Raw genomic sequence first — 25,827 nt, 5'->3', positions numbered from 1 at the left:
CTGGAAAGACTATGCTTCATTAAATATAAGCCAGCGGGTTCTGTTTCCCCATAAGATTTTATTATATAAATGTATAAATGTATTTTGCAATAATAATGGTATCTTAGATTCCTGTGTCACATTTCTTCCAACGATTTAGCCTCATTCTTTTAGTTATAGTTCCTAGGAGGAGACAAATAGTATAAACATATGCAGGGTTACTCTACCCACAAACCCATGATTATAGTACCATGCCATGCTGTCAACAGCCTTCCCAGTGCCTTGTTTTTACCCATTGTTATGGTCTAGCATTTTCATTCTTCTCAGGATTTGCTGTCTCCATATTTGCTTTATGGACTTATGACCTTTATTGTCTTTTTAGTCTTCCTATTGGCCTTTGAAATGCTACTCACATTCGTTTGAAGATGTTTCACTTTATGTGTCCCTCAAATCTAATTGGTAAATCTATGTGTGATTTTTAAAGTTAGTCCAAAGTTCTCATTTTCTTCATAGAACTGTTTCTTATAGGTGCCTCTAACCTCATTCAACTACAGGGTGACTCTATCCAAAGTCTGTGGCCCGGGTCAGGATAATTATGAGAAGCAGTTTAACGTAGTTGTTGCTTATAAACTATGTTACCTTAGACAAATTACTTAGCTTCTTTGTGCCTCTGTGTTCTTATTTGTTAAAATGGTGTTAAAAATTGTATCTTTTACCCCCAGAGTTGCAATGGGATTAAATAAATTAATACTTGTTAAGTGCTTGGAACAGTGGTTAGCAAAGAATAAGCAGAGTAGTGAGATTACTGTAGAGTAACTGATAAAGTGAAATATATTTAATCTTTTTTATTTTCTTCTTTTTTTCTTTGTAGAAAGGGGAATGATAAAAATATATATATTTAACATGTAATCATCTTAATCTTTTCTCCAGTCATTAAATATTTTGCTCAAAGGTCCTATGCCAGTTGTAGTTTTACCATTCTTTTAGAGACCCACAATTTGGCTTTTCAATTTATTTCCAAAAAGGGAGTTTAGTATTACCTTAATTTATCTCACTAACCATACCAGTAGTCATGCCTTCTTTGACTTTGTCCCAAAGCTCCACTTGCAGTACTTATTTCCAAACATTTTTCTTCATGCCCTATTCGCTTTCTTTTTCCCTTACTTCTCCCCTTAATTTTCTTCTTACTTGCTGTTCACTTTCTCTGGACCCATTGATAAAAGAATATATTTGCAGTAATATACTCAAGCCTGCATCTTTACTGTTTTTTTTTTAGCATCAACATTGCTAAATTTCTCCCTGTTTCTGTAGCTCCTTCCTCCCTGGCTTTTCTTTCCCCATAACCATCAAGTTAGACAAATGCTTCCACTGCCCTCTTCACCTGTCCTCTCTTTCAAGTTAGAAAATTGGATTAACCATGTCCTCATATGCTTAGTGGTTACATGCCATTAACATTTTCTGCTAAGAAAAGATATATTTAAAAGCTTGAGATTTTATTGCCCATTTTAAATCACTTCTTCTAATTCCTTCAGTATCAAACTGAGTCCCAGTACTAGATAGATAAAATGCCCCAACCCCTTTCTCCAAACCTAATCTCATTTCCCTGGCCTGAGGATTTTCCTCTTCCTCTCAATTTACATTGGAATTTGTTTCTAGCGCTCTACCTCATATACTTGTTATCCCTCTCTTGTTTCTCCAGCCATCTCCACGGAATGTGCATCTCCACAGACCCTTTCCCACAAATGACACTCCTTGATTATGAAATGAAGGAATAAATGTCTATGCCTGTTATCTAAATTTTCTCGACACTACCCCCATCTCAATCCTTTGCATCAGCTCCCTGACACTGGGCCTGTAGCAATCTTTTGGAATCTCATGACCCAGCATTCCTCTTCCCTTCCCAAGCCCCATCTTTGATCTTCCCACTTAATTTCCCTCCTTGAAAGGCTCCCCAGTCTTGACACTCAGGGCTGCCATCTCTCTTGCTCTACCCTTGATTCTCCAGCCAGTCCCTCTAGTTCCTCATGGGCTCCCCATGCCCTCTCTCCCATTCCTTTTCCCCTTCTGGAACTCATCTCATGTCCCCAAAGAGGACCTTATTATCAGGCAGACTGTCTCATCCTGAGCCCTTTTCTAGTTGTTTGCATATGTAGACAGTGGGTTCTCCACTGGTTCATAAGCACCTCAGGGCCACTACAGCACTGAGCTCCATATTGGGCACTCGACTGATTTGGCATACATAACCAGATATTTGTTTTTAAAAAGTAATTACTCTTGGGTGGGCCACAGTGGCTCAGTAGCAGAGTTCTCACCTGCCATACCAGAGACCTGGGTTCAATTCCCGTTGCCTGCCTATGTAAAATAATAATAATAATAATAATAATAATAATAATAATAATAATAATAATTGCTCTTTTTTATCAAAAGAAAAAGAAATTATTTTATGCTTTATTTAAATTTTGAATTTTTTTTCAAAGTTGTTTAGTTGCTTTGCTGTTCTTTTAAATTTTTCTTTATTCCTGTAAAGGAATTGGCATTATACTCCCAGTTGGAATATACGTTTAGGCTTTAATAGAAGTAGAAATAGTTGGAGTTCCTTCCTGTGCCACAGCTGGGCCTCACATTTGTATTACCAAGTCCATACCTCTTATTGTATTACCAAGTCCAAGATTTCACACAGCAGATTTATAACTTTTTAAGTTTTTTTAATACACAAAACTGCATCTCTAGCAACCATTTCACATCTAAATAATCATCCTTGACCTGCTTAACATGAGTGTAAAGATTTGCCAACTCTTCTCTTTTATTTCCCTAGATATTGCTTCCAAAATAAATGATGAATTTCCCTACTCCTAGAGGTTGCATCACCCTCTTCCCTTCTCAGCATCAGCCATTTCAGAACCAGCCCAACTGACTATAATTATGGTTCCCAGAAAATAATCTCTTTCAAGGGATTTTGTGACATTTTCGTTGATGCTTCCATGATGTCAGTAGCTGTTCAATGGTTCCATGACCCATCTTCTCCCCCTTAGAGATCACATTGGACCTCTTTTTTTCCCCAGCTAGACCTTTCTTTATCTCCTTGGATTAAAAAGAAATCTTAACTTTTTCATTCCTTATTTCCCCTTCTTGCCATTTCCTTATTTGAGCATTAATCACTTCATATCTCAGGTCTTACTCTCACTCTTTGTCTTCAAGATTTTTTTTACTATTGCCAAGAGAAAACAGGACTATGTCCTTCCATTCTGACTCACCTTCTTTCTTTTCATGTTGGTCTTTCAATTCTGTTAGTCTTTGTGCTAATCCATTTTTTTGAATAACAAATTACATCAATAATTAGCATTTTAAAGCAGAGAAATATATTATCTCACAGGTATGGCTTAGCTTGGTGCCTCTGGCTCCATGTCTCTCATCAGGTGGTAGTCCTGTTTTGGGCTGGGCTTGGAGGCTCAACTGGAGAAATCTGCTTCTAAGCTCACTCATGTGGTTTTTGGCAGACCTTGATCCCTCACCATATGAACCTCTCCATGAGGTTGCCTCACAACATAGCAGCTGCTTCCCCCAGGCTGAGTGATCCAAGAGAAAATAAGCAAGTGCCCAAGACAGAAACCACATCTTTTTATAATCTTATCTCACAAATGACATTTCATCACTTCTGCTATATTTTGTTTATTAGCAGCAAGTCCCTAATCCATTCTACATTGAAGGGGAGAAGATTATGCGAGGGTTTGAACACCAGAATACTGGAAGCTGGCTACCATAGTCTGCCCTCTGGCCCCTAGTGACTTATGACCTCCCATATGAAGGATATGTTCACCCTTCCCAAGGCTTGCAAAAGCCTCATCCCATTACAACATCAGCTCAATGTCCAGAATCTCAAAATCTGAATCAGGTCTAGGTGCAATTGCAGCTTCTTGGGTTTAGTTCCTTAAGTTAGTATATCAAGCTTTTTTAGTATATCTTCTTTCAACCTGTGAAACTAACGAGACAAGTTATCTTCTTTCAACCTGTGAAACTAACAAGACAAGTTATCTCTTTCCCACATTTCCAGAATACAATGGTAGAATGGCTATAGGATAACCTTTACAGACATTCCTATTTAAAAAGGGAAGATGTAGGCACAAAGGAGTCACTGATCCATAGCAGTTCTGAAATCCAACGGGGAAAATGGTGCAAGTTTCTTGATTAGGTCTCAATGCCCAGAAACAGTTCTCTATGGCTCTCATCTGTGCCCTCTGGACTCTTGGTTCTGTCCTTGCATTATCCTTCCTTTTTTATGAAAGGTAGCATTTAAGCAACTAAGCAGCTTTCTCATCCAGTAGAATTCCAAAGGCCTTTCTACATTTCACCTGTCTCTTACTCCCTCTACCCAGACTAGATATATTTCTGAATATATGGTTCCTTTCAGAACTTTGTGGGTTCATAGATTCATGAGTAATTAAAATTGGTGATTGTTTTAAGTTTGTTTATCCATTCTTCTATTGATGGATACCTGGGCAATTTCCAGTTTGGGGTTGTTATGAATAAATCTGCCAGGAAAATTCATATTTATCTTTTTGTGAAAGTATGTTTTTATTTCTATTAGGTAAATACGTAGGAGTGAAATTGTTGAGTCATGTTTAGTTTTATAAAAACTGCCAGAACTTTTCTTGAAATGATTGTACTATTTTGTACTCCCACTATCAGTGTATGAGAGGTTTGGTTGCTCCACATTCTTGCCAACAATTTGGAGTTACTGGTCTTTTTAATTTTAGCCTTCTGGTAGATATGTATTATATTTGACCAAGCACAAAAGAAGCTACAACTAGTTCTAAATTATTTATATTTTTTAAATGAGCATGCTTATTTTGTTATAATATGACTATTTTAATTTTTTATTTTTACAGAAGTAAAAATTGCCTATAAAATTTTGAACGAAACACTGTTAAAAGTTTTTGAATAAAAAAAAAAACTGTTCCCTTCCCTACCCCATCCCCATCCTAATTCTTTCCTCTAAAGCAACCACTCTGCCTTTCTAGATGTTCTCTTTTTTACTACCTTATAGTTTATATTGCTATTCCTTGATTTGATTTATCAATTTCTAACATAATCTATTAACTTCTTGAGGTGGTATTTATAAGGATATAGCTCTCCCATCTACTCCCATTCCCTCTCCAACTACCCCTCCCCCATCCCACCCCACGTAAGAATATCATAATTTTGGTTAAAATGGTTGTCGCTATTATGTTATCATGACCATGAAAATATTGTTGAATACTGAGAAAAGGAGAAACTGTTATCATTCTCCTGTACATACAGTTCTTTATTTTCATGGCATAAATAATTGTTAAATTTCTTCATTTGTCTGGATTTCTACTGTTTTCTGTTTTCCTTATGTTCCAATAGTTCTCTCACATGCCCATGAATAATATTTTCCATATGCTCAAATACATCAGTAATTTTTCTTTCCTAACAACCTCCCTACTACTCTTCCACTCTAAACTGGTTTTCAAAGCTTGCTGAGCAAGCGGACTTTCCTTACTGTCATCCTGGGATGCTACTTGTTCTAATCTGCTAGCTGCCTGAATGCGGTATACCAGAAACGGAATGGCTTTGAAAAAGAGGAATTTAGTAAGTTGCTGGTTTACAGTTCTAAAGCCAAGAAAATGTCCCAATTAAAACAAGTCTACAGAAATGTCCAATCAAAGGCATCCGGAGAAAGATACCTTGGCTCAAGAAGGCCGATGAAGTTCAGGGTTTCTCTCTCAAGTGAGAAGGCACATGGTGAACATAGTCAGGGCTTCTCTCTCATCTGCAAGGGCACGTGGCGAATACGGCGTCATCTGCTAGCTTTCTCTCCTGGTTTCTGGTTTCATGAACACCTCCCCAGAAGGTGTTTTCCTTCTTCATCTCCAAAGGTCACTGGCTTGTGGACTCTGCTTCATGATGCTGCAGCATTCTCTGCTCTCTCCAAATCTCCTTCATTCTCCAAAATGTTTCCTCTATTCCACCCAAATGGGTGGAGACATGTCACCTAATCCAGCTTAACAACCACTCTTGATTAAATCACATCTCCAGGGAGATGATCTGATTACAGTTTCAAACATACAGTATTGAATAGGGATTATTCTGCCTTTACGAAATGGGATTTTGATTAAAACATGGCTCTTCTAGAGTCCATGCATCCTTTCAAACCAGCACACTACTTCAACACTTTCCTGGGGTGACTCCCCTGTTTGTTGACTCCCGTATCTTCCTACTGGAACACAACCTTCAATATCTTTAGTAAGAAGTAAATTTTTGAGACTTTATATATCTGAAAATGTCTTTTTTCTACTGTTACACTTGATAGACAGTTGAGTTGGGCATAAAATCTGATATGCAAATATTTTTACCTTATAATTTTGAAGACATAGTTTCATTGAGTTCTAACATCTATTATTGCTTTGGAGAGTACTGTTGCCATATTTTTGGATCCTCATATTTTCTACCATAGTTTTTCTTTCTGGAATTTTTTAATATCTTTTCTTTATCCATGGTGTTCTGAAATTTCGCAGTGATGCTTTTTGGTGTGGGTTTTCATACATTCATTGTACTTGATACTTGATGGGCTTTCAATTTGGAATTTCATGATCTGGAAAGTATCCTATGGTTCTAGAAAGTTTTTCTTATATTATTTCTTTGCTCATTCCCTCCTCACTGTTAAATCTTGTATTTGAATTTTGGACTTCTTGGACTGGTTCTCTAGTATTGTTACTTTTTTTTTTCCTTCTAATTTTTCATCTCCTTATTTTTGTTTCTCTTTTTGGGGAGATTTACTCTACTGTATCTTCAAGCCTCCTCTTACATTTTATTATTCCAACTTTTTTATATTAGTATTTAAATGTTTTCTGTTTATTCTTTTTATAGCTGGTTTCTTGGTTGATGAATGCAAAAATCTTCATTTATCTCTCTGAGGATATTAATTGTTACTGTTTTAAAATGTTGTCCCTCTTTACTTCAAGTTTCTCTTTTTTGTTGTTGTTTGTTTGCTTGCTTTGATCTTTCACTTTCATGTTGGGGGCTTTCCTTAGACGTAAATACATCATAGCTCTCTATTCATATTGAAGAGAGATATACTAAAATTTTCAATAAAAAGTTTATTGAAAATTTTATGCCTGAGTGGGTTTGTTGATTAGTGAACTTCATGGTAGGGTGGATAACAAGCTGGATTTTTTACTATGGGACTCCCATATGTCATCTCTTGTGTCATTTTTCTTTGGTCATTCCACTATTCCAGAGAAGAACTCACTTGTTTCCTGCTTGTGATATATGAGCTTCCAGGCATTCTGGAATAGGGGCAGGAAATAGAGATGAACCTCAACCTCTACCCTGTTTCCCCCTTGCCTGATTTCTTGATCCTCTCAACTTCAGTCTTTTCAAAAAATAAACCTCCAATCTATTTATAGCATGGGCAGAGTGAGAGGAAACAGTAATGGGATCATTGCCTGCTTGCTGAAAGGGAACAGGGGTGGGGCTAATCTTTCTAACCATTAACTTTCAACCAATTTCTTTCTTTTCAGGCCTCTCATAGTTTCTGTAGCACCTTATGACTCAAGTACTGGAACTTTTCAGGGTCCAGCAAGTCAAACAGACTCATTTATTGTTAGCTTTGCCTTTCAAAAAACTCAGATACTAGGTCTCTCTCTAAATCACTTCATCTACTTTCCATTTTCCAAAAATTTGTTGAAATATTCCACTACCATTATCCTCTCTCCTAGTTTCTTATTCCTTATAGGTTCACACCTTTTCAGTTTCTTTTATTTTTACTTTAGTGGGATTTTGAGATTGCTTTGCCATGTTTAAACAGGAACTACTCTTTTTTTTTTTTTTTTTTTTTTTTTTTATTAACGGAAAGAAAAAAAAAGAAATTAACACAACATTTAGAAATCATACCATTCTACATATGCACTCAGTAATTCTTAACATCATCACATAGATGCATGATCATTGTTTCTTAGTACATTTGCATCGGTTTAGAGGAACTAGCAACACAACAGAAAAAGATATAAAATGTTAATATAAAGAAAAGAAATAAAAGTAGTAGTAATAGTAAAAAACAACAACAACAAACAAACCAACAAGCAAACAAAAACAAAAAAAACCCTATAGCTCAGATGCAGCTTCATTCAGTATTTTAACATGATTACTTTACAATTAGGTATTATTGTGCTGTCCATTTTTGAGTTTTTGTATCTAGTCCTGTTGCACAGTCTGTATCCCTTCAGCTTCAATTAGGAACTACTCTTAAAAGATAATTTTTGACACTTTAAAGGCTTGAGAACATGCCCTAGTTGCTTCTCTTGAAAACTTTATTCTTTTCATATATTTTTGTAAAGTCTAATTCTTCATACTACATATTTAAAATTCCTACATTTCATATAAAGAGACGACATTACTTATCAACTGTCAAAATCACATACCATTGATTGGTGACCTGGACTGAATCAGGTGACCTGGACTCTCTCTCTGTTTGCATTCATAAGATAGATTCATAAATTCTAAGGTAAGAATTTTCAACAGTGTAGATCTGCATTTCTCCATAAAGCTATCTTAACCCTATTGAAATTTGTCCCATAAATGTGACTTTTTAGATTTGATTCAGTCTAACGTTGAAACCTAATGCAGTATCTTGATTAAAGCAGTATATAAACCAGGTTTCCTTCTCCTATACATGATTCAGAATTGCATTTTTATTTTCTTCCAGAATTGGAGTCTGTGTCCTTATAACTGAGCTTACTTCAGACTTAATTTACATAATGTTTGTGCTAATTGGCTTTGTAAACCTAGCATAAATACAACGCAGCCCATGGAACATACTCCTGGAGAGCAACCCTATTTGCTAAATTAAAAAATGGAACAAATTTCTAAATCTTCTTCCTAAGACCTTGATTCTGATGATGAGATACTGCAGTATGTCTTAAGGGAGCCGCTAATTATATCCAAACCTTTGCCTTAGGAGCGTGAGCTGAATGTTAGCCTGGTCTGAAATTGGACTCTCATGATGATCTGGCAGCTTCTGACATTAGTGGCCTTGGCCCAGTTTCTAATTGGCATGTACCAGCATCAAATCAGCATGTGTCTGCCTCCAAAAGACAGCTCAACTTTCTAAATAAAAGAGATCATAATATCTCTCTTCTTTAACTTTCTAAATAAAAGAGATCATAATATCTCTCTTCTTTAGCTATGATGCAATTGCTTCTTGCGGGTTTTTTGTTTTAAACAAGAAGAACCCAAAATTCCAAGATTCCCATGTTACTTTAATCCCAAACCTTTGAATCTACCTCTTTTCTAACTGAAACAGAGTCTGGAACTGCTGGTCCTGGCCCCATGTCTTGAAGAAATTATGGAGCTTTATATTTCTTTCTGGCTTCAGGCCACAGTCATTCTTAATCATAGGCTGTCTGCAAGCTTTATTAGAAAGATTCATCTGTAATCGTTTTAAACAGAGCCAGTGGAGACAAGATTGCTTTGGTTAGTAGCTTGCTAGCTTAAACTGAGTTGGAGTGGAAACTTAAATCTAGGGAAAACTCAGAATGTTTTCACTTTATGTTTTATATCTTATTTGGCAATTTATTTGAAAATGTTGCATAAAAGGTCCAGCACAGGAAACATTTTATATTACTGCTTATGATTAATAAATATGGAATCTGAAGCATTCTATTTTATAAATCAAGGTCTTAGTCCAAATTTCCTGTTTTTCTACATTTAAAAAACCTCAAGATAAAAATAGCACTAAACTGCACAAGATACTCAGGGGTCAAGGCACCAGGCAAAATGGATTATTCTGGATAATCTGGATAATTATTATGGTGCTGAGACAAAGACCATTAGCAGAAACATTCGTTTTTTTAAGTCACTGTAGATAAGGCATTTGGTACAGCTGGTTTTACAAAAATATAAGCAAATATATCTTACTTAAAATTTTCTGTGCTTATTGAAAAGAGAAAAGGAATAGATAATACAAAATAATAAACTATTGACCTAGAAAAGCAGTCTCACACGTAGTTAGTTCATGGAAAATCTCAGTCAAAAGCTGTCTCACCACATCTTAAGCTTAATCACATCTATTTCTACCTGTATTCTATAAACCTGTCCTCTGTCTTTACCCTTTAATACCTTGCACCATCACCCCAAACTCATAGACAACCCACTCACTCACATATTTCAACTTTCATTTAAAGATTTTCAGTCTTAATTCATGGGCACTTACTGACTCTCAAATTCTCTCAGCCCAGACCATAAATATTAGCTGAGAGAGAGGTCTTTATCTGTATGATGTTACCAAGATGCTCTGAAGAATACATATATGGCAAAAGGTACTTTGGTATTTATACCATTAGTTGACACTGCATTGCACTAAGATGAAAAGTTTTCTCATTTATATTTCTCTATAGCCTAAAGAATGTTTCTTGATCCAACCAAAGGAAATGAAAAAGGATGCCACCAAAACCAGGAGGAAGAGAAAGGTATCATTAATAATTCTTACAATGGTATGGCCTCACCTGGTTTTCGTCACTTTTTTGTTTTGTCTTGTTTTGGTTTGGTTTGGTTTGGTTTGGTTTGTTTTAAGCATTTGTGCTAAAGCTAAAAATAAATTCTTCTAACTACTAATTCAGTCTTGCAGAACACTAAATATCTTTGTTACCACCCTGTGTTTTCAATGTGGTTAGGAGTCAGACATAGATTTCTGATTCATGAAGTGACCCAGAACTATCCTGTCCTCTGGTCCCTCTGATTCTGGGTGAGGTGGAACCCAACCATTACAGATTAGATTTACAATAAAAGAAATTTACCAACCTTCCTTTTCTCACTCATTATGGTTTTTAAGGCCTTTTCTCTTAGGTTATTAATTAAAAAGAAAATAAACAGATGAAGGTAGTATAACACATTTCTGACTCTAATTTGGAACCATAATTTAAGGTAAAAGGCTCCCCTTCCATTTTAATACTTGCTTATGAGCATGGAAAAGACTCCTCTCTTACACAAACTTTCTTTAAGTTCAGCCTTGGAGAAAGAATGGTAAGCTTTGACCTTCTACCACAGTTGTTAAAACAGCAGTGCAATTCTCTCCCTGCCAAGAAGGGTCTATTGCTGAAGTCAGCAGAGGAAATGTGATTGGGATTAAAGGAAAGAAAATGGACTCAAACCAGTTACTTTACAGCAAGCTTTTAGAAAACTGAGAGTGTGTGTGCATATGTTTTCTTTCCTCACAAATGGCCAAATAGGACGATGGCAGATGCCAAATTGGCTGAGGTTTGGCAAGTCCTTAAAGAAGTGACTTTAACTTCTCTTTGATAGTTTGTACAGTAATGGCCTTTAGGAGTATTAAGCTCTCTTGGTGGCTCAAGGTCAAAACTCTAGCTAAATAGTTTTAGCCTTGGCTGAGGTCATGCTAAAATGTGCCCACTGATGACATGTGTTTGAAAGTTAATTTGTTTCACTGAACCTTGACCAATCTTGGCAGTGATTTAGAAATGAGGATTTTGTGGAAGGGAGGAAAAAGATAGGGAATGATTCCTTCTGGATCTTTGATGAAACATTAGAAGAAAGTGAAAAGGGAGGTTTGTGATGAAAATTAATTGAATGATTGGGTGTTCCTAGTATATTGCAGGCATTCAGTAATGGCTACACAAATGAGTCCAAGTCAAAATAGATGTTGGAAAGTATTTCCTTAATATCTCTTCTACCTTCCGTGGGACCACTTTCAGACTGTCATTCTCTCCCAAGGCTTGAGAGTTGTGGACCTAAAGTTCCCCTTATCAGTGGACTCCTATGCTCACATTACTCAGTTTATTTTAATTTAATCTCAGAAATCTAATCTGAGACCAACACCTCAAAAATCAGGTTAGGCAAGAAATTCTCAGAATTCTATTCCCCCAGGAAGACAAATATCTAGGTCTTAAAGAGTCTAAAGTGGTTTCCATAGCAACAAGATTGCTTGACTTTTAACAGAAAATATCATATTATGGAGACTCCAGAAATTTTAGTTCTTTAGGAAGTCATAGATCCAAAGAGTTACGAGGAGCATTTTAAATGATACGTTCATTTACAAAGCAATAGTTATGTCCATGACATGTTTATTGAGTTTTCTCAGTTGTACATAATAGGAACTCAGCTAGTACAAATGCTATATATAGTTTGAATGCCAGAGGAATCAAACTGTCCTAAGCCAAGTCCTTTTGAGAATCTATCTTTTTGGTTTTTTTCTTTTCATGTCTTAGAAGAAAATTACTGATATTCTTGGAAAATCAGAACCAAAACCAGGGACACCTGAAGACTTGCAGAAGATGATGAAGGACTATTATAGCAGTAATCACTCAGTGATTGAATTAGAAGAACTACACCTACCAGGTACAATCAGTTTTCTTTTCTTTTTTTCTATCTTTTTTACTATGCTTGAAACTTAGTCATTTAGGGGGGCTTATTATTGTTCACAATTTTCTTGAGTGATAAGGAACAAAATTTATTTATCTTTCCTCTACTGTATGTAATGGTTAAGTGTCTCAGCCAATAAATTAATATATTTTCCATGTTCTAATATGCCCTTCTTCAAACTAGTAGTTTTAATTGTTGGGTAATTTATTAATTATGGTGCTAAATGGCATTTGTTCAATGTAATGGTAAGATTTGTAATTGTATTTTCTATTTTATAGTAAATGCTAATTTTTGAGTGTGCAACGTGTTCTTTATAACCATAAAGAACACGTTGAAAAGTATAAATATGAAATGCTGATTTACTCATCCATTATAGACAAGACCTTTAGCCTAAATAAGCATCTTAGTTTTATTGTTTTCCTTATTATTGTTGTTTTTAATCATGGATTTCTAGTCATGATTTTGTTCTTAGCCCAGACCATTTCAAGCAGACTATCTAAAGGTGAAGACAAAATTCTGCGTTTTTAGCAAGGCTGCCACCTCACCCCTGGTGATTTTTTAAGCCTGCTGGAGTATATATAATTACATTAATATGATATTGCAAAAGTTTTTAAGCAATGTTAATTTATTTCAAAATTGTGATATATACAATAACTCCTTTGGGCAGGGGCTGAAGTAAAAGAGATGTCATAAAATCAAGCCACAAAAAAACTGGTCCAGCTGCTTCAGTGAGCTATTTATAGACTGCTAGAGATATCTAATACTGCTTTTAGAAAAAGTCAAGTGTAGCTTGATTTCCTTTTTTCCATTACAGCTTTATGCTTTCTAGAGGCTTGAGAAACTGAAAAACAGTATGTTCCCTAAATTTTTATCATTCCTTTTTGATGTACATTTTTGGGGAAAAAAATGTACATAGGATTCAGGAATACGAATGTCCCTATATGTTTCTGTTCTAAGAATAATACCCTTAGGGTACTGAAGAGTGCATGTCCACATGAGCAAGATCTGGAGTGTTAGATTTACTGAGCGAAGACAGCTCCAGAAGCAGTTAATCCATGCCTCTCAGCATCCACTTCTTCTGGAGGGGAGCTATGTCCTAACTGTCCCATCACAAAATCTCTTCTCAAGCTCTGACTGAAGTTTGTTTTCACTAGTACTTGATAGTCAGTCTTCTCTTTCAGTTCTTTGTAAGAGTATAACTTCAACTAGGAAATATTTGTGAAATAATGAGACTGCTACTACTCTGTAACCTCATAGAACAACATAAACCCTGATTCTCTCTAGAACTGTAGAGTCAGAGGTCAGAAGAAATCTTTATGGAGCCATTTCAGTTCATAGTGAGTCCATGTTATATTAGAATTCAGGAATTTTTAGGCAAGAATGTGAGGACATGAGTTGGTTAAGGGAGGAAGAAATGCATGTTAGAAATACTGTTATGGCCAAAAAGAGCAGGTTTTCTTTTTCAGTTAAGAAATTAGGACATTTTGAGATACAGTAACTTAAAGTATCATAGAAGGTATTGGAGAAAATGCCCCAGACACTACACTGATTAAGCCGAAGACAAAGAGGAAGTCCTTTCTAGATGAGGGGAAGGGAAATGCTACTGGTTATTTGGAACAAGCTCAGGAAGGTACATAAATATAAGGTGGATATAAATAATAAAATATTTGCCTATATGGTTTGCCAAGTGTCTAACATGGTTTTCATTTGAGGTTGTTTGTGTCTGTAGGGCAGGAACATGTCTTTTCAATTAATATTGTGCACTGTACATTTTAATGTCATACACATGGGCACTTAATCAGGGTTTTAAGGCTAGAGTCGCTCAGGGCTAATTAGACTCAAAGCTGTCTTCTTGTGAGCTAAGTGTGGTTTAGATCAGTGGTTCTTAAATGCCTCAGGCTGGCTGCAACTGAATCACCGAGGAACTTATTGAAAAAAATAAAAAAGCAGATTGCCAGTACCACTTCCAAGAGATTCTGAATCACTAATCAAAAGAGAATCCATCCCAGGCATCTGCGTCTTTTGTAGAGCTCTCCAGGTGATTCAGATCATATCCAGATTTGAGAAATTAGTTTTAAAGACCATCAAAGGCTCCATAACAGTATAGGAGGCAGCATGTTTGAAGTTAGTGACTCACTTAATGTAAGTTATATGTGCTGGATCATAATATGAATTTCATTTAATTTAGTAATAGTTTATCATCTAGCACTTTGCTTTAATATATAGACAAACTTTTTCTTATAGAGTGAGTTAGGAAGATAAACATGATGCTGCATTTTTCAACATCTCAAGTACAGAATTAATCATTCTCCATAGTTGCTATACCATGTTATGTTGTATTGTGTTGTGTTATGTTATTACATTGTGCTGTATTTTGTCATGTTATTCCCATTTCTCCACAATTCACACTCTGTTTTCCTTTCCACATAGGCATTTACCTAATGTGTTGATATGTACTTTTAAACATATACACATCCTTGTAAAATGTCATCTTGCTTTATATGTGTGCATTTTTTAATTTATTTGTATGATATTGTGCTGAACCTCCCATTCTCTTTCTGTCCTCACTTAACAATTCTTTGATATGCCTAGATGGTTTTATGTACATTTAGTTTTATCCTTCTAAATGCTACCTAGTATTCCAGTGTTTTCATCGGCTACATATTACTGTCCATTTTCCCAGGTTGTGGACACTTATGTTGCTTCCAACTCCCCACTATCACAATTTCAAGATGAATATTCTTCTATGTGTTCCTTTACAAACACATGAGAATTTCTTTGCATTATTTACCAAAAAATGTGATCACTGGATCATACCATAAAAACATCTTAATTTTATTAAATGCATTCCAGAATATCAATACCAATTTACACTTCCACCTACGGTTCACAAGATCTCCCATCACCCTGCATTGTTGACAGTACTTGGTAGTATACATATTTCCTAACATTTGTATTCTACTAGTGTATAAAAGTACTTTCTAATATTATTTTAATTTATGGTTTCTGATGAATAGTGTGTTTGATTTGTTAGCCATTTCAGCTTTGTCTTTGTAAATTACCTATTCCACAGATTTAAAAGATACTCATTATTATACTGAATGATACAACAAGCCTCTCTTTCACTACTCTAAGAAATTATGGGCAGTGCAATAGAGAGTTAAAAGTTTATTTGTTGCTGCTTTTATTTTAAATACTAGACAACACTTTAAAATATATAATGAGCTCACATTTCACTAGTTCGTTATCATCTTGACCAAGAATATATCATTTATATTTCATTTATTTTTGTCTTGTATGTGTGTTTGCAAAATTCTCTACAAGACATGTTTCTTATATTTCTAGATTCCTGTTTCCTCAAGGCCAATGACTTGACTCACAGTCTTTCATCATACTTAAAAGAAAGTAAGTTCTCATTTTTTAAAAACTATTCACCTAGGTTATTATTATCCCATTGAAAAAATAAGGTCTGTCTCTTTAAGACAAAAACCTTTAAAACTACATTTAAAATAAAAAATTTCCATCTTAATTGGATTTTAAATTTTTTTATTAGAGAAGTAGTAGGTTTACAGAAAAAAAATCATGCAGGAAATACAGAGTTCCTGTATACTTCCCTATTTTGTTTTTAAATAATTTTATTAAAATATTTTATTGAAATATCTTCACACACATACAGGCCATCCAAAGTGTACAATGAGTGGCTCCAAATATCATCACATAGTTGTGTATCTATCACCATGATCATTTTTAGAGCACTTGCATTACTCCAGAAAAACAAATAAAGTGAAAAAGGAAAAAACCCAAACATCTCATGCCCCTTACTTCTCCCTCTCATTGACCACTAGTATTACAATCTACCCAGTTTTTTTTTTTTATCACTTTTCGTCCCCCCTACTCCAATTATTTACTAATCTGTCCATACCTTGGATAAAGAGAGCATCAGCCACTAGATTTTCACAATTACACAGTCACATTGTAAAAGCTATGTAGTTACACAATTGTCTTGAAGAGTCAGGGCTACTGGAATACAGTTTAAAAGTTGTTGCACACTAAATGAAGCTGAATGTGAGAATGATAGAGGGAGGAGGGTTGGGAGCACGAATGAAATCAGAAAGAAAGATAGATGATAAAGACTGAGATGGTATAATCTAGGAATGCCTAGAGTGTATAATGACAGTGATTAAATGTACAAATTTAAAAAATGTTTTTGTATGAGGACAAACAAAGGAATGTCATTACTTCAGGGTGCTGAAAATAGATGGTAATTAATATTTTAAAGTTTTACCTTATGTGTGAGACTAAAGCAAAAAATGTTTATTCGGTACAAAATTTATACTTTGACTAGTGCATTTCCTAATATAACTTACGTAGACAGCTTAATTGAACACCATAAGTACATGGAATCTTGAGTAGGACATGAGATTTTGTTGGTTTGTCCAGAGTGACGCCCCGATAAATCCCAGAGTGATTTGAACAGTGAATAAAATTACAAAGTCCCCTTTGGGACTAGTATTTGGGAATAGTGAGAAAGGGGGGAAATTCAACCTCCCCAAGTTGAATTCTTGATATTCTCACAAGCAGTGTGGACAACCAAAACAATAGGCTGAGCCCCCAATCTTGGGGTTTGTTCATATGAAACTTAACCCCACAAAGGATAGGTCAAGCCTACTTAAAATTAGGTTTAAAAGACAGCCCCAAGAGAACCTCTTTTGTTGCTCAGATGTGGCCTCTCTCTCCAGCCAACACAACAAGCAAACTCACCACCCCCACCCCCAGTCTATGTGGGACATGACTCCCAGGGGTGTGGACCTTCCTGGCAACATGGGACAGAAATTCTAGAATGAGCTGAGACTCAGCATCAAGGAATTGAGAAAAACCCTAGAATGAGCTGAGACTCAGCATCAAGGGATTAGGGGAAGAGTGAAATGAGACAAAATAAAGTGTCAATGGCTGAGAGATTCCAAACAGAGTTGAGAGGTTATCCTGGAGGTTATTCTTATGCATTAAATAGGTATCACCTTGTTAGTCAAGATGTAGTGGGGATGCTGGAAGGAACTGCCTGAAAATGTAGAGCTGTGTTCCATTAGCCATGTTTCTTGAAAATGATTGTATAATGATATAGCTTTCACAGTGTGACTGTGTGATTGTGAAAACCTTGTGTCTGATGCTCCTTTTATCTACCTTATTAACAGATGAGTAAAACATATGGAATAAAAATAAATAATAGGGAGAACAAATGTTAAAATAAATTTAGTTTGAAATGCTAGTGATCATGAAAGGGAGGGGTAAGGGGTATAGTATGTATGAATTTTTTTGTTTTCTTTTTATTTCTTTTTCTGAATAGATGCAAATGTTCCAAGAAATATGATGATGAATATGCAACAATGTGATGATACTGTGAAGTACTGATTGTATATGTAGAATGGAATGATCAAAAGTTAAGAATGTTTGTGTTTGGTGTTTTTTGGTATTTAAAAAAAAATTTTTAAATTAATATAAAAGAAAAAAAAAGTTTCAGGTACTTCCCTTCAGCCACTCCAATATACCGTAAACTAAAAATGAATATCTATATAATGCATAAGAACAATATCCAGGATAACCTCTCAGCTCTGAAATCGCTTAGCCACTGAAACTTTGTCTCATTTCTCTCTAACCCCTTTGGTCAAGAAGGCTTTCTCAATCCCATGATGTTGGGTCCATCCCAGATCATCTCCAGGAGTCTTGGCCCATGTTGCCAGGGAGATCTACACCCCTGCGTGTCATGTACCACATGGGGGGAGAGCAGTGAGTTCACGTGCCAAGTTGGCTTACAGAGAGAGGCCACATCTGAGTGGCAGAAGAGGTTCTCTGTGGGGGTGACCCTTAGGCATAATTATAAGTAGGCTTCTCTTCTTCTTTGCAGGAATAAGTTTCATAGGGTTGAGCCCAAGATCAAGGGTTCAACCTATTGAATTGGTTGTCCCCACTGCTCACGAAAATATCAGAAATTCCCCAAATGGGGAAGTTTAATATTTTCTCCATTCTCCCCGTTCCTCCACAGGGACTTTGCAAATACTTTTTTATTCTCTGCCCAAATTATTCTGAGATATATCAGGGCATCACACTAATCTGAACAAACCAACAAAATCTCACACCCTATTCGACATTCCAAAGTATACAATCTTTGGAATTCGGTGTTCAACTAAACTGACCATACAAATTAAATTAGGACATGCGCTACCCAAAATATAAATTTTGCACCAAATAAACATCTCTCCCTTTGGTCTCACACAGAAGTTGAGTTTTAATATATGGATGATAACATCCATTACCCTCTATTCTGATTTACCTTAGTCCTTTCCAGATCAACTTCATTCATATCTCTAGTTGAAGTCTGATAACTTTTTCAACTTTTTTAACAGTTGCTGTATGTTGTAATACTGATTTGCCTAGTTTCAGAGCTCTAACTCTGTGTCTCCAGTGTTACACAAATACCCGAAGTTTCAGAGAACAACCACGTTATACACAAATAGCTCAGTATCTCAGAATTTAGAAATAGCAGTTACAGCTCTGGAATAGGTATGACTGGTATAAGCGCTTACAATCTGGAAATCATTGCAGTAGGCTCCAACCTGATAACCCATGCTCTTGACTTCAGTTCTCTAATACTAACCTATTATTTAACATCTTACATTAGAGTATAATATCTTTGTTATACTTGATGAAAGAATGTTATTATAATTGTACTATTAACTATAGTCCACAGTTTACATTATGGCACACTGCTTGTATTGTACAATCTTCTGGGCTTTTTTTAAAAAAGATTTATTCTAGTAACATATTTACAATCTAAAATTTCCCCTTTTATATATTGCAAAGATATGATTACAGTGCTGTTAATTACATTCACAATGTTATACTACCATCACCATCAGACTCTACCATCATGAATTTTTTTCTGTTGTCTTTTTATTTCTTTTTCTGAATTGATACAAATGTTCTAAAAAATGATCATGATGATAAATGTGCAACTATGTGATGATATTGTGAATTATTGATTATATATGTAGAACAGAATGATCATATGTTAAGAATGTTTGTGTTTGTTTGTTGTTTTATTTTTTTTAATTAAAAAAAAAAAACGTGTAAAACTCTACCATCATCCCAATTAAAAATTCTGTACCAATTAAGCATAAACTCCCCAGTCTCTGCTCACCCCAGCCTCTGGTAACCTGTATTCTAGTTTCTCACTTCTAAATGGATTTTAAATAGAGACATTTTAGATCCATTTGGACATTAATTTTTACCTAACATATTTATTCTGGTTTTGCACTGGGTTTGGGAATTTGGTTTTTGTTTTTTAACACTTAAGAGACAGTGGTCTAGAAATCCAGAGAATAGTGTTCTAGTCCCAGTTCCTCTACCAATTTGCAGTTTGACCTGGGACAAGTCATCGAATATTCCTTGGGATTTGATTTTCTTATCTGAAAGACAATAAAATTAGAACATGTGATCTCTAGCCTAGTTGTGATATTCTGAAATTCTGTTCACATACTCAGAACTCAGGCCATGGCTATCGTGTAATCAATCTACACGGTATACAATCTAACTTGACCTTTTCAATTTGTATTATTAGTCTAGCCAAGAATATCTTAGATTACTCGTATCTTGTGGTCATTTATGTGTAGTCAACAAAAAAATTGTTTAAATGTACAAATTTAATGTTCTTGTTTCAAGCTTTAAGCAATTCCAATGATACCTAACTTGTTCATGTGCCAGTTTCACCACTTATACACTGGGTATCCTTGTTACTTAACTTTTCTTAGCCTCAAATTCAGCAAATCTAAATATAGATCATAATAGAATCAACCTCACTGGATTATGAGGACTAAAAAAAGATAATGCCTGTTAAGTGCTTAGCATAATGTGAATGCTTAAAAAAGTGTTTGCTGTCATTTAAATGTCAATTCCATTTCTTATGCTGCATGTCACTTTAAAGTTTAACATTATTGAATCAGAGTTCTTTTAAACCGATATTGCCTTCAAGCACCAAACATAATTGAAATATTGAAATGTATTATTCCAAGCTTTTTTACTAAGTTCTAAAACTAATCACATTTAGCTACTAGGCATATTATACATTTTGTGTTGTATTTTAGTGTTATTACATTTTAATCAAATATCTTGAATAGCCAGAGAATAGAGTCTAGAAATGCTCATTATATTTTATTTTGCTTAAACCCTAACAAAGAAGTATTTAGAGAGAATACTCAGCTCTGGAGACCCTGTTTTGGTTATTTAGAGTAACATTTTTTGTACTCTTTTATCCAGTCTGCCCCAAGTGGGTAAAACTTCGGAAAAACCACAGTGAAAAGAAATCAGTCCTGATGCTGATCATCTGCAGTTCTGCCATCCGAGCCCTGGAGATCATTAGGTTGGAAGCTTCACCTATTTTATCTCATAAATGTTTTCTGAGTAACTGATGTGTGCCAAATTGGTATGTTTTATGTACTAGAGATTTAACAGTGAACAAAACCAGAGGCTCTGCCTTCATGAAGCTTACTTTCCAGTGGGGGAGACAGACAATTAAAAAGGGTAGTCATGGAAAACTTTTCTAAGAAGATGAAAACTGAGAACGAGATGAAGAAGAGAGCCAAGTACATGTCTGGAAGAAGTGTGTTCCAGGCAGAAGGAACAGTAAATGGAAAAGGCCCCAAGATGGGTCCCAAGGGAGGGAGCAGAGAAGTGGTATGGCCTGGATAATCATTTCAAAGATTCTGTCTGGCAACTGTCTGAAGGACACATATTGTAGGGGTTAAAGGGCTAAAATATAGGAAGATAATACCAACAACAACCAGTTAGAAGAAAACAATAGAAGAAAAGATCTGGTTTAAAATAGTAACAAGAAAAGATAAAATACCGAGGAATAAACTTAAAGACTATATAAAGAAAACATATGAGGGACATAGATAATCTTAGAGAAACAAAAAGGCATATTATATTCTTGATTAAGATTCAACATTGTAAAGACATTATATTTTTTCCCTAAATAAATTTCACAGATTTCCAATAAAATTGTTTTTCAAACTACATAAACTAATTCTAAGTTCATATGTAAAATATTCAAGAAAAAATAGCCAGGTAAATTCTGAAAAACTATTCTAACCAGAAGATACTATCCCTATCAGATTACCCCCCCAAAAAAATAAATAAATAACTAGAAAGAAAAAAACACATTGTAAAGTCTCAATAATTAAAAATTAAAACCAAATGAAATTGGCTTTCGTAGGATAGACAGCTTAGTGAAACAGAATCAGTAGTTCAGAATAGACCCAAATGCATATGAAAATGTAGCTTATGGCTAAGGTGACAAATCAGTAGGAAAGGATAGATATCTAAGAAATTATGTTAGAACAACGGGTGATCATCTGAAAAGTTGAATCCATATCTCACTTCTTATATTAAACTCCATGATGTACTTTGAAATTTACTACTTAATTGTATATATGTTATTTTTCACAAAAATATCAATTGTGATGATAAAAAAACAAATTCCTTCTAACCTCCAGTGTTCTGGAGCAGCTAGAAGGAAAAATGTGAGGTGATGAAATGGTAGTGTATTTGTACTATAACTACTTGTTGAAGAATGTTCTGAAAATTATTGCTTTTTTCTTTCTTTGCTTTGTATATATGTTATATAATAAGAAAAAGCTTTTTAAAAAAAAATAAACTCCAAATGGGCAAAGATTTAAATGTAAAAATTATGTTTTAATGATAACCTATCAGTACTTTATTAAATGCTTTCACATACCTTTTCAATCCCTGTAGTTTCTGTAAAAAACAAACAAACAAACAAACAAAAAAACTCCCACTCAATCAGTGGTAAAAATTCAGCTTTCCAAGAACAGCTATAAGAATAAGATGGGATTTATTGGCATCAGCCCTCTCCTATAGCAGGCACTGACCAGGCTTTGAAACTTGATCAAATAGAATAGTGGAAATGTAGACATTCAATAGTTATTTAACATCAATTATACTAAATGCACTAATATAATAATGAATTTAGAAAGTAGATGTTAAGCTTAAGTCTTTCACACACCCCTTTCTCCACCTAGGCACGCACATTGAATCCTATCACATGATCCACCTAGTGAAAAACAAGTGTTTCATTCAACTACTTCTGCTCTAAACATAAATTGACCTTCAAGATTGCAACTGCTTCTGGACTGCTGTAGTTGCTGTTCCTGAATCATAGGAGTTCACACTGACTTCACAGTGCTTTCTACCACCGCAGAACTCATTTCACATTCAAATGATGATGACAAGAGGTTGGCCTGGAGGTGGCTTCTTAAAAACAAATTGTCGAATTGATTTTGCTTTTATTCCTTTTGAAGGGCATTAAAGTACCATGTTGCCACACTTCATTTACCAATTCTCAGTATTTTTCTGTGTCCCCAGTAATATTATCCATTCCAAGGGTAGGTGATTTGCAAAAGGGGATTTCTGAACAAGCACAATGAGCCCTATTCATAAAGACTGTTAAATAATTCTAACTTTTGTAAGAACATCTGTTCTCTTGAGTTATGTTAAATATCTCTCCTAAATTGTCTTCATAATTAATTAACCTTGCCATGGAGAAAGTTTATGTGTAAGTAAAAACTGTAGTACAGCAGAACTAGTACGAAGCATGGTTCACTATTATGTAAACTTATATATTCCTACTGGTTAATAATATTTCTCAAAATATAAAAATGATATATAAGGGAAAATAGTATTCCCTAGCAGTATTCCCATGTTAGGTCTGTCCCCAAATATCAGTTACAAAAACTGTTCATTTTTACCTATTTCATCTCAAAACAGAATATGAGGTATGTATATAGAAATACAACAAATATAAAATCGGTGGTGAAATGGAAGCAAAAAAATAAAGATCAGAAAATCAGGTGAAGCCAGCTAGGACAGATGCTCAAAATCACTTCCATAAGGCCCTAGTCAAGTACAGAGGTGGCCCAAGCATTAGCCCCACATTTAGGAAAATACATGTTACTTTCTGAGTTTAAAAATAAGTTAAATTTTTAAAAGTTCTCTAAGTATCATAGCTTTTCCCACTGTGCCATAATGGCAGCAATCTCAATATCATCTTTACAATAATGATAGTAGACAGTTGATGTGATATATCTACTTTGTGGAGCATCCCTCAGTACAGGCTGAGGGCCTACTGTCAAAGCCGAGTTGGTAAAGACAGTTGTTTAAGGTACCAACCAGCATGACCTCACCCACAGAGCCGACAGTCTGGGTTGATCTAAATAGATCTGGAATTTTGACTACCAAGAAACCAAATGGACTGCCTATCCTAGACCAGAGGTGTGAATCGACAGCCCAAGGGTTAAATTCACTCTACAAATATATTGTATCTAAAGAATCTGAATGAGTTTCCCATATTTAAAACCAGTTTTCACATATAAAAATCTTGATTTCTGGCTTCTCTAGAAATCAGTTGTTTTTGTATCAGAGGACCCATAATGTCACATCATAATAACTAGCTGAGCACTTGTTGACCCCTTCAACAGGGCATTTGCTCTTTAGTTACCCTTAGTCACTCTTTTATAATTCTACCTGTTTTGATATCTCTAATTCTGCAGGCTTTTGTTTTGGCAATGCTTTCCTCCCTCCTTCCCACCCTCCCTCCGCCTTCCTTTCTTCCTTCCTTTTTACCCCCTTTGGCAGAATCCTTTCTATATATAATATTTTACAAAGAATTTCACTCTGCAAAGTAGATAAAAGTGAGACTGCTCTGATTAAAGGTTTCCTTATGGCAGCCGCAGACAGACCTTTGTAGATGTCCTGGGGCTCCACAGAACACAGGCTGACATCAGCACTCTAAGATATTTCTCACAACCACATTTTTTATGAGAACTATACTGTAGAGTTTGAAAATATATTCTCTGCCAGGAACTTGAAAAACAGAAATATTATATTACAAATTAAGGGTATATCCATATGTTTTGATAATAAACATAACCCAAGTAAAGTTAACCTGTATATGAAAGTTAGAGGCCAACCAAGATATGTGCTTGAATAAAAGACCATCCCACTTTCATTCCAGAGACAGGCTAACCTGAAAAGCTCAAAAAAGTTTGTGTATGTCTATATATACACACACATCATATATATATATCACACGCACATATGTACACATTGTTTTCAATAAAGCAAGATGAAGTAGTCAACTTGCCTAGAATGAGTAAACTTTCTCATATATTAATTTATTACTTTTTATCAGGTCGATGACAGCTTTCAGAGGCGACAGTAAAGTTATGAAATTATTTGCCAAACACATAAAGGTAAGCAAGAGCTTGTGGTTTCTGATGGGGTGTAGAGGGACTCTTGTAATGATCCCTAAAGGCCAGTCCTAGACCTCAACTTTTCCCTTCATCCTCTCTTCATTTCCCTAGCAAGCATTTTCTTTGATGCCTTCCTTACATATTTAACAACCATCCTGGTTTTCTTTGAATTCCATTGACTCTATACCCATCTGTCCCCTGCAGCAGTCACCACTCCTCCATCCTCTGAAATTGCTTCATAGAAGCTGAATTCTTTTATCCGTTTTCTAGGGAGATGCCCTTCTATCTTGGTGTTAACATTCTTAGCCCTGCCAATTGACCCTAAACCAGAATAGCCCTTATTTCCATTTTATTTTTTTAATTTTGAGGTAAAATGCTCTAACTTGGCCTATGATTGCATGTTCTAATGACTCTTTCTTTTCTTCCTTCTCTTCCATCTTGGAATAGATCCAAAAGCAAGTAAAGTTGCTGGAGAAGCATGTAGTGCATCTAGGTGTAGGAACTCCAGGCAGGATTAAAGAACTCATTAAACAAGGTAAGAAAAGAGGCAGTGAGACTCCTACCCATAACTGGGAGTTTTCCTTACCCCTGGGTGAGTTTTGGGAAGTGAAACCAGAACACTGAGTTAATGCAGTAGTTAGAAATTTAGACTTTAGGGTGTAAAGCCAGTCAACAGATTTAAGGCAATAGAGAATGGCAAGGACGGTGGAAAACTGAAGTACATATGCTCACCCAAATACATTCAAATTACAAGGGCTTTAAGCAAGTGAGTGGATTCACACAGCCTTCAGTCCACCAATTTACAGCCTCTGAAATTGTAGGGTTAGAGGTGTTGAGCATTTTCCTCTCACTTAATTGAGTCTTAGTTTCCCAAAGCTATTCTGGTTGAGGGCTGGTATATAAAAATGCAGTTCCTGCGAAGAAATACAGGTATTCTGGAATATTTCTCTGGAATGCATTTCTCTTTTAGTGTTTTACCCAGAAAGTATTCCAGATGACATCCGATAGTGGATTTTTCATAGCTTAATTGATTTACTAAAAGCCAGTAGTCTAAAAACCTGTAATCTGCTGCTGATGTTATTACCTGATCTACCTGCCAAACAGTGGCAAGGATTTCATTTTCAATACT

The 25,827-nt window shown here is 35.3% G+C and overlaps 1 protein-coding gene across 10 annotated transcripts in view; it reads left to right on the top strand.

Moving 5' to 3' along the window:
- CMSS1 (cms1 ribosomal small subunit homolog) overlaps positions 1–25,827 on the top strand; it is a 458,243-nt gene that overhangs the window by 427,152 nt on the left and 5,264 nt on the right. For 8 of the 10 annotated variants that reach the window (XM_077118614.1, XM_077118612.1, XM_077118611.1 and 5 more), the window contains 6 exons: positions 10,395–10,490; positions 12,222–12,351; positions 15,721–15,780; positions 20,686–20,788; positions 24,638–24,698; positions 25,146–25,233. In XM_077118614.1, the coding sequence (XP_076974729.1) occupies positions 10,395–10,490; positions 12,222–12,351; positions 15,721–15,780; positions 20,686–20,788; positions 24,638–24,698; positions 25,146–25,233 (538 nt within the window). The remainder of the gene's footprint in view (positions 1–10,394; positions 10,491–12,221; positions 12,352–15,720; positions 15,781–20,685; positions 20,789–24,637; positions 24,699–25,145; positions 25,234–25,827) is intronic. The other 2 variants (XM_077118620.1, XM_077118613.1) reach the window with 1 other exon arrangement.

The sequence above is a fragment of the Tamandua tetradactyla genome, chromosome 10, assembly GCF_023851605.1.
Source record: "Tamandua tetradactyla isolate mTamTet1 chromosome 10, mTamTet1.pri, whole genome shotgun sequence".
Lineage (NCBI taxonomy): Eukaryota > Metazoa > Chordata > Mammalia > Pilosa > Myrmecophagidae > Tamandua > Tamandua tetradactyla.
Note: the sequence above shows the minus strand (reverse complement) of the source record. Positions and strands in the feature narration are given on the sequence as shown.